Below are 10560 nucleotides of genomic sequence, written 5' to 3'. Positions count from 1 at the left end.
TTAGGCTATATAGTTGGTGTTTACATCTCTAAAAAATAAGAGAGGTCAGATTACCAAAAAGATTAAAAGTTTTCCAAGATTGCAAGATTGCTTTAGGATTTGCTTTGGTTAAGAGTGGAATAGGAACTGCTATAATCCTTTTGTATCAGGTGTGATCTTTCCTATTCTTACTTGTATTTCATTTCATATTTGTCAAACTTGAAAGGTACTGTTGTCTACAGTCAGAGGGTGTTCTGACTTGTAGTGTTTGTAATTCAAAGAGGACTAGTGTATTTTTGTTTAAGTTTGCACATAAAGTAGCTTTGTTAAAAAATGTAACATATCTTATAATGTTTTTTATAATCAAAATGTTCCAATGGGCATTAGATAGTCTAATAGAGACTAAATCATCTAGTGTCTTAACATTGTGACGCTTTCTTCTGAAATCACCGGTCTTTGTGCAACCAACCATTTTCCCTTTGGATGCCATTTTCTTCTTCTTCAATTCAGAAATAAGAATGGAAAAACCTCCCCTTTTAATGGAATTTAAGACTTGTTTCAATTTTGCATTCCTTTCCTTTTGGGAGACTGTGTCACTATCAACAATCAATCTATTTTCTTTCCACGTTCCTCTAATAAATGGCGCTTGGAAAATATGAACACCTGTCTTGACTCATTCTCTGATCATTTAATTATCACTAGCATATTTTAGAGGATGAATAACAGAGAAAGTTTAAGCTTCATCTACATAATCTCACACGTATGGCTAGTATTGTTGGACCAATTAATCGTTTTCAAATTCAATCAAGTTCAAATTTGTTTTAATAAAATTAAATATTTCAATAGGTAGCATTTGATGAAAATATCAGCTCATTAGTGATTTGTCTTAACAAATTTTGATTCAAAAACAGGTTTTTAAACCTAATCATGAATGAAGTAATATTTCATTTCTATATGCTTGGCCTTTGAATGTTTCATTGGGTTCTTAGATAAATTGGTTGCACTAGTATTATTACAATATACGTGTATATTATTTTGAAAACTAGATTAATCCTCAAGTTAATATTTAACCCACGATAGTTAAAAGTAGTACCCTACAGTTGACATGTATTTTGCTTAGAGCAATTGAGTTTTGTTTCTTGCTTGACTAAGTTATGAAACATGGTCCAAGGAATTGGCAACTTCCACTTTTTCTCTTTTGAACCCTTCTAACCTGAAACTAATATCTTTATTGTAACACAAACACAAATTAGTGGTTTCCACAAGATATCAAAATATTCATTTTACAATTTTTTAGATGAGATTCCTTAGGATCTGACTGAAATTTTTTACACATAGGTAGACATTATAATGTCATACCCACTACAAGTAAGATAGAGTATAATGCCAATCATACCTTTGTAGATCGTCTAATCTACTTTCATACCATTTTAATCCTTACTTGATTTCATATGTATGCATGGGTTTCTTCATTGGCTTTGCGTCTGAAATGTTGAACTTTTTTAGCATCTCCTTTATGTATTTTTGCTTATGAATAATGATCTCTCTTTCTCTTTGACGAATTTGGAGGTCTAGAAAGAACTTAAGTTCTCCCTCATCAGGCTCATTTCAAATTCTCCCTGCAACAACTTAGAAAACTCCTTGCACAAGGACTCATTAGTATCATCAAAAATTATATCATCTACATAAACTTAACCTATTAGAAATTCTTTTTTGTATTCGTTCCTTAATAAAGTGTTATCGCCCTTTCCTCTTTTGAACCACTTTCTAGAAGAAAATTGCTCAATAATGATGGTTGTTGTTTTGGGTTTCAAGATCTTGGGCATGTTGTCTAACAACTTCAAATTTATCTGAGGTTTGGAGAAGCTTTGTCCCAACGCTTCTATACCATTTTGGAATGCATTCTTCCAAACATGACATCCACGCTTTCTTCCTCCTCCATGGTGAAGGACTAATATTTACAAGAGTTACTGCTTTTTGGAGCTAAACATCTCCATTTCATTCATACTAAACCACTACAAAATCCCAAATCTCCTTTGTAGTTTTTAATCTACACATTTTCTCGTATTCGTTTATGGAAAGTTCACATATAAGCGTATACCTAGCTTTGTTGTTAAGCTATATCTTGTTATAGTCTTCCTCATCCTAGTCCTATTACAAAGATGTGATTTTTATATTTTCTTTGATAATGATTTTTCACAACTGATAATGTGTGTATTTTGTGTACATTTCCATTCTATCTTTTGAGTATGGAAAGTCTTCTCCAAGAAATGTGGGAGGTTTGGATAGCAAAGTTCCTTCAGCGATCAGTTATGGATCCATGCTTGCGAAAAGAATATTTTTCCTCTAACATTTTCAAGCGCTAAATCCTTTAAAGGTTTGAGCTTTGACACCAATTATGAAAAAAAAAAAAAAAAACAAGAAGAGAGGGTTGAACTTTGTTTCAAAAAATTTGTAGTTTTTCATTGATATCATTTATTCGGTGTTGTCAAACAATATAAGTATAAATAAAAGATTTGAGAAATATTTGCAAGATCAAATTTAATTTATCCTTCCTTCTTTGGCTAGTTAATTAGTAGAATAACATGCAATGTAAAAGATTAAGGAAATAACAGACACTTCGTACTTTTATACTAGTTTGTCTGGTCTCACAAACTATGTTCAATTCCGGACCAACCAGTCAAGTTCTACTAATCAGTCTACCCCTTCAAAGTACAATTGAGTACTTCTTTATCAAGCCATTCCTAGGTAACATTAAGTATTCCTAACACTAGCTACTCCAGTCTCAATATTGAGTCTTCTTGACACTAACAACTCTTGACTCAACACTAAGTATTTTTTACACTAGTCACTTCTGGCTCAACACAATTACAAGAACTAAATTATAAAAAAAATCACTAGTTTTTATTATTAGAGAGTGTAGTGTATTTCAACGTATACAAGGTTTGAGCTATCTCAACTACACTAGTGCAAAAAACACTTTTTTCGACACTACATTAAAGGCACTTTTACAGTCAGACGTTGTCCTTCAAAACGTGATGGCATTTTTTAAATTAAATTACTCTATAAAGGCGGCTATGAGGTAAAACCACCTTCTTACAACAAAGCGTTTCGTGTAAGAAAATGGTTGTGAGGTAAAGCCGCCTTCTTACAACAAAGTGTTTCGCCTAAGAGGGCGGTTTTACCTCATAGGCGCCTTCTTACACTAAGTGCTTTGTTGTAATTTTTCTCATAGCCACCCTTGTAGAGTCTTTTTTTATCCTAACTCATAGCACACCAGTTACGCTTTTTCATATTTTCTTTGTCTTGGTGCTTCGTTTTCCTCTTCTTCTTTGTGCTTCTTCTTCGTTTTCCTCGAGCCATTGTCTTCTTTGTGTCATAGGGTAAGTTGCTTTCGAGCTCTCTACTTCTTCTTCACCATTGCTTTTTGTTTTTTTTTCTCTTATTTGTTTCTTTTCTACCATTGTTGTGAAGGTCACCATTCCTACTATTTCATTTCCTTCAACGTTATTCTTTGGGTTTTCGTTGTGCCCCCATTTGCTCTGTCACCGTTGTTGTTCACCACCACCGTTGCCTTCACGCACAAGGTTGGTGGTGTTTTATATTTTTAGGGGGGTTTAGGATTTATAATTTAGATAGATAGAAATATAGGTAATGATATATGTTATTAGTGTTTGTAATACACTTTTATCAATATATATAATTTGATTTTCTGAATTTATTTATTTGTGTGGTTGGGTTATAATTGAAACAGGTCAATTTAGATGGAAATTACCATTAAAAAGAATATACTAAAAAAAATTACCATCTACAAGGGCGACTATTTACCATAGTCTCTTTTTTAGATGCTCTGCAATGGTTTGTAAGGGCGACTAAGGAAAATAGTTGTCTTTTTTGTTTGAATCTAAGAAGGCGACTAAATAACCGCCTTCTTTGCTTTGGGACATAAAACTACACGTTGATCAAAGACGGCTAGAAAGCAGTCATTTTATAGTTAAAATAGTCACCGTTTTTAACCTTTTTTGCACCAATGCTAGTTGGCAAGAATGAACACGAACAATGTTCTTACAAAGCTTTAAGGCATAAGAAAAATTCAGAGAGTTTCAACACTTGCAAAGTATGGTTCACTATCTTCTGTTCTTTTCTTTGAATCTTATCTTATAGGCTTTAGGAAAGTATTCATTGCATTCCCTTTTTGGTTATTGAGTAGCTTTAAACTTTTTTCGTTGTTTTCTTTCTTCTTTCAATATCATATGATAACTCTTATATTGAGAAGCATTAAAGGCATGGCATTGAGTATTAAATTTTCGTCTCTTCTTTACACAACCTCTTTAATAGTTGGCAGTACTTATCTTCCTTAGTAGCAGATCCTTTTACACCAAACATTAGTTAAAAGTGCACGTCATACAAGATAGACAACTAAGTTATAGTTGAAACAAGTCGTATCAAAGAACTTGGTGGTCATTTCAAGTTTAGCTCATATCCCAAGGTATTTTTGAACGTTGTTGCTTGACGTAGATCTTGGGACAAACGTAGAAGAATTTCTTTGTTCTTCATACTTAAGCTTTGAAATATTATTCATGTTGGTTATTAATTCATATTTTATTATCCTTAAATGTTGGTTATTAATTCAGATTTTATCATCCTTAAATTATTTACTGTTATTATTGCATTAATGGTCAGTTTACATGACTGTTAATAATCCTATTTTATAACTTCCAGTAATTGTAATTTAATTATATATAGTATTGAAGTATATCAAAATGAATGAATCAGTTCATCAATTTTGCAATTTTGTGCAATTACGTTCAATCAGTTTCTACAACCTTTTGTCTTCTGTTATTTCCTTCAATTAGTTTCTACAACTGGTATCAGAGTCAGTCTGTTATCATGAACTTTACCTAATTATCAGTCTCTATCCTTAATGGAAAAAAATTACAATCAGTGGTGTGTGCAGATGAGAGTTTTGTTTGATTATCATGAGTTATGGGATGTCGTTAAGAGTGGAGTGTCTGCATTAGCTGATAATGCAAATGAGGCACAACGAGTAGCGCATCGTGACCAAAAGAAGAAGGACAAGAAGGCTTTGTATCTCATCCATCAAGGGATGAATGATGAGACGTTTGAGCATATAGAAGGAGCAACAACTGCAAGTGAGGCTTGGATCATTTTGTCAACCAATTATAAAGGTGATGACATGATCAAGAGGGTGCGTCTTCAAACCTTAAGACGCCAATATGAACTGCTGCAGATGGAAATCACAAAGGATGTTGATGTATATATAAATAAAGTTCTTGCCTTGATAAATCAGATGAAGACCAATGGTGAAACACATTCGGAGCAGGCAAAGGTGGAGAAGATTTTGAGATCTTTAAATCCCAAATTTGAACATGTTGTTGCCACAATTGAATAGGCCAATGGCATTTCAACAATGACAGTAAGGTTATTGTCTGATTTCCTACGAGCGCATGAGCAACGGATGAATGACAATAAGATTGAAAAACCAATTGAACAGGCTTTACAATCACAAGCCTCAATTGGTAGCTCCTATCATAAACACAGTAGTTCACGAGGCAGAGGACGGGGACATGGTGGTAGCTATTCCAGCAAAGGTCCTGGTGGCCAGAATCATGGAGGTGTTGAGCAAAACAACATTGGTTCCAATCATAATCCAAGTTCAAATAACTCTTAGCGCGAAGGGCGTGGTCGCGGAGGACGAGGAAGCATGTATAATAAATCAAATGTGGAGTGTTATAACTGCCATAAACGCGACCATTATGAAAATGAGTGCAGATCAAAAGGTGATAATCATGTTGCCAATTGTGCTCAAGAAGATAGTAATCGCGAACAAAATAAAGAGGATCATGTAGTACTAATGGCAGCCACATCAAATGAAACTCCAAACAATCAGACTTGGTATTTGGATACAGGTTGCACTAATCATATGTGTGGTCAGAAGGATCTGTTTGCATATTTGGATGACTCATTTCGCACAAAAGTGAAATTCGGTGATGGCAGGTTCGTTTCGGTGACTGGAAAAGGGCGAATTCTTATCACATTGAAGAATGGTGATCAGAGATACATCTATGATGTTTTCTATGTACCTTATATGAAAAGTAATTTGTTGAGTATGGGACAGCTGGCCGAAAAGGGTTACGTGATGCACATAGTTGAAAAATAATTCTCATTTTTTGATAAAAAAAAAGGTAGTTTGATTCTTAAAACCTTTTTATCAAAAAAACCACATGTTTCCAGTAGATCTTCATATGGGTGATTTCAAGTGCTTGAATGCAATAGTGAGTAATGAATCGTGGTTGTGGCATTTACGCTTTGAACACTTAAATTTTCAGAGTTTGGAAAATCTTTCCAAACGAAATTTAGTGAGTAGTTTACCCCATATTCATCATCCTGATCAATTGTGTGAGGCTTGCCTTTTTGGAAAGAATCACAAGATACCATTTGTTAAGGAGCCTTGGCATGCGAAATTTCCTTTGGAGCTTGTTCATATAGATGTTTGTGGCCCGATGAACATATCATCAATTGGAGCTAATAAGTATTTTTTACCCTTTATTTATGATTTTCCAAGGAAAACCTGGATTTATCTATGGAAAAGCAAGGATGAGGTATTTCAGTGCTTTAAAATATTTAAAGCATTTGTTGAAAGACAGAGTGGCAGACTAATTAAGATGGTGCATAGTGATGGAGGGGGTGAGTACAAGTCTAATGAGTTCAAGAGGCACTGTGAAGAACTTGGGTTGCAGCATAACATAACATGTCCCTACACACCTCAACACAACGGAGTTGCCGAGAGAAAGAATAGAACAATCATGGACATGGCGAGGAGCATGCTTAAAGCGAAAGGTATGCTAAATTATTTTTGGGCTGAGGCTGTAACATGTGCGGTATATTTGATAAACAAATCACCCACTCAGAGTGTTCCTAACACAACTCTGATTGAGGCATGGAGCAGATTCAAACCCAATGTGCAACACTTGAAGGTATTTAGGTCAATTACTTATGCTCATGTCCCCAAGGCAGGAAGATCGAAGTTAGATGATAAGGCAGTGAATACCATTTTCATTGGATATAAGCATGGGGGATACAAACAGTACAATCCATTGACAAAGAAGGTGATTGTCAGTCGTGATGTTACATTTGCCGAAGATGAGGAATGGCAATGGAATGCAGCTGCTGAAATGGATTCAAAAAAACGATATATTTACATTTTAAACGATGATGTGGAAGATGGAGTCACTCTTGAAGCACCTGCAGTTCAACCTGAAGTTGCAGCTCCAATTGCAACTATGATGGAGCAACTAAGAAGGCAGCAACGACAACCTGTACACCTTCAAGATTGTGAAGTAAATCTTGATGATGAAGTCGATGACAATGGAGATTTGGTTCACTTTGCTTTTCTTGCAGATTCAGAACCCGTGAGACTTGCAGATATCATTCAACACCCCAAATGGAAATAGGCTATAAATGTAGAATTGATGGTGATTGAGAAAAACAATACATGGCAGCTCACTGATCTTCCAAAAGGACACAAAGCAATTGATGTGAAGTGGGTGTACAAGATTAAAGTGAAAGCAAATGGTGAGATTGATAGATACAAGGCAAGGTTGGTGGCAAAGGGATTAGAGCAAAGAGAAGGCTATGATTACGAAGAAATATTTTCTCTTGTAGCTCGAATGGAAACAGTGAGATTAATCATTGCTTTAGCTGCACAAAGGCAATGGAAAATTCACCAAATGGACGTCAAGTCTGCGTTTCTAAACGGCCCACTTGATGAAGAGGTTTATGTAAAGTAGTCGTCGGGTTTCATACAATCTGGCAAAGAGGAGAAGGTGTATAGACTAACTAAGGCTTTATATGGTCTAAAACAGGCACCAAGAGCTTGGAATAAAAGGATTAATTCATTTCTTCATGCCACTGGATTCAAAAAAATGTGCATCAGATCATGGTCTTTATGTAAAGACTAATGATTATGGAGATTTGCTAATTTTATGTCTTTATGTTGATTATATGATTTTTACAGGAAGTAATCTCAAAATGATTGGTGACTTCAAGCATATCATGATGAAGGAATTTGAGATGACTGATCTCAGTCTTATGTCCTACTTTTTGGGCATTGAAGTCATCCAAGGAGACGATGGAATCTTCATTCATCAGAGGAAATTTGCTACTGAGTTTTTAAAGAAGTTTAAGATGGAGGATTCAAACCCAGTTAAGACTACAATTGAAACTGGAATTAAGCTTACAAAGGAAGGTGATGAGCGAACTGTAGATGCAACATACTTTAAGCAGATTGTTGGGAGACTTAGATATCTCACGTGTACTAGACCCGACATATGTTATGTTGTGGGATTGGTCAGTCGATAAATGGAGTCACCTCGACAAGTTCATTTACAAGTTGTAAAGAGAATTATGCGCTACATCAAAGGTACTACAGCTTTTGGTCTATTTTATTTTTCATCTAAGAAGATTGAGATTGTCGGATACTCACAGTGATTAGGGTGGAGATTCAGACAAGAGGAAGAGCATTAGTGGTCATTGTTTTATGATCGGAAAGACTGTTTGCTTATGGTCATCAAAGAAATAGTCAATTGTTGCATTATCTACTTATGAAGCTGAGTATGTAGCAGCAGCAAGTGTCAATCAGTTTGGCTTAGCAATATCATGACTCAAGTTGGTTTTAATTCCAATTAAGATTTATGTTGATAATGTCTCTACAATTAATCTTGCAAAGAATCTGTTTTTTCATCAAAGAAGTAAACACATTGATCTTTGATATCACTTCCAGCGAGACCAAGTTGGGAAGAACATGATCAAATTATAATACTGTAGATCAAAAGATCAGATGCAAATATTCTCACTAAGCCATTAAAGATCGATATTTTCATCAAGTTAAGATATCTTTTGGGCATGAAGGTTGTTTCAAATCAGAATTAAAGAAGAATGTTGGTTATTAATTCAGATTTTATTAGCCTTAAATATTGATTATTAATTCAAATTTTATTACCCTTAAATCATTTACCGTTATTATTGCATTAATGGTCAGTTTACAGAACTGTTAATATTCCTATTTTATAGCTTTCAGTAATTGTAATTTTATTATACATATTATTGAAGTAAATCAAAATAAATGAATTAGTTCAACAGTTTTACAATTTCGTGCAATTAATTTCAATCAGTTTCTACAACCTTTTGTCTTCTGTTATTTCCTTTAATTAATTTCTACAATTCATTCATGTAAACTTAAAATTTTGGTTTGCACTTATCGTCTAAATGATCTTAAATCAACTTATCAGTGAAACTTGGCTCTATCATCTGTTAAATGAAGTATATGCATTTGTGTCTAATAAGTGTTTGTAAAAGGTAGTTGTTTCATGTATTTTAAGTACTAAAAGCTTGTTTTGTTTTAGCATATAATCAAAATATTTAGGAGGTCATTTTTACTCTAACAATTACTCTTTCCATTGTAATATATATGTTTAGGTGAGTATCTGTGATTCTTGTGGTCATTCTTACCACATTAAACGCAAATCTTCTTATTTATTGTATTCTTGGAATTCTTGTTTTCATAATTTGAAGAAAAACCATGTTTCCTGACTTGATCTACCATAGTGGGTGCATGATAGTCAGACAATTGCAACATTAATCTTGGTATCAATCCAATGAGAAAATTGTTTCCCATAACCTATCTTTCTTGTTAAGCTACATTAGGGAAAAAATTAATGATAAAAGGTATTGGTTCATTTGAGCTATATTAGGAAAAAAAATAGTGATAAAAGGTATAGAGTCTATTAAAAGAACATGAAACCTGATGTTATTATATTAATCATTCAAACTCCTTAGAAATTGTAGAGAATGGTCTTCACACTTGTTAGAAATATAAACTGAGTTCGAGAAGAGAGTGAAATGAAATTTTAAAAGTTTTCTTTAAAATCTAAAATGAAATTCTTAAAAAAGAACCAACATATTAAAATCTAGAAAACAAATTGAAAATATTATAAACTAATAGAAAATAGAAATTTTAATCAGTTAATTTTTACCAAATCACACATTTAATCAGTTGAATTTCTCAACAACCAAGAAACACTTAAAATTTAATTACCGAAATATAAAATGAGAAAAAAGAAGAACCACACACAAGTTTTTATATTCATTCACTCTTTCTTAAAATTACATTCAATATTCAGTTTCTTAAGTGATCTTCAAACCTAAAATTACCATCCCATAAAACTCCTAATTTATTAAAGACTTCTATCACCGTGAAATCTCCTTATTTCACAGATTAAGCCTCCATCTGCAGCTCTAAAATTCTCAAAAAATTATCTTGAAAAAACCCCTATTTTTTAAATCATTCCAAATCTCTTCCGTTTTATCCATCTAGATGTTTTGCCATATAGGAGTTGAGACCAAATGAACAAGCCAAAGAACCATAATGTTGTTACATCATTTCCAAACTTGATAAAAAAAAACATCTTCTATGACAAAGAGACGACAGAGAGCGGAAGATAACAGATACTGAGAGCAAAAGACGATACAATGTCAGTTAACTAGCGTCCAGTATAAGCT

At 33.7% G+C, this 10560-nt stretch overlaps 1 protein-coding gene across 1 annotated transcript; it reads left to right on the top strand.

The window, feature by feature from the left end:
• Window positions 1–4903: 4903 nt before the first annotated feature.
• LOC137815527 (uncharacterized) lies at window positions 4904–5392 on the top strand. Its single transcript, XM_068618642.1, has one exon. It carries the CDS (start codon window positions 4904–4906, stop codon window positions 5390–5392), a length of 489 nt encoding a protein of 162 aa, XP_068474743.1.
• The last annotated feature ends 5168 nt before the right edge of the window (window positions 5393–10560 follow it).

Source organism: Phaseolus vulgaris, chromosome 1 (assembly GCF_000499845.2).
Source record: "Phaseolus vulgaris cultivar G19833 chromosome 1, P. vulgaris v2.0, whole genome shotgun sequence".
In the NCBI taxonomy this organism is placed as follows: Eukaryota; Viridiplantae; Streptophyta; class Magnoliopsida; order Fabales; family Fabaceae; genus Phaseolus; species Phaseolus vulgaris.
This window is presented reverse-complemented; position numbering and strand designations above follow the sequence as displayed.

Bases quoted from the DNA above. Each gene is read 5' to 3' on its own strand.
- LOC137815527 (XM_068618642.1), top strand. From the start codon at position 4,904: ATGGAAAAAAATTACAATCAGTGGTGTGTGCAGATGAGAGTTTTGTTT.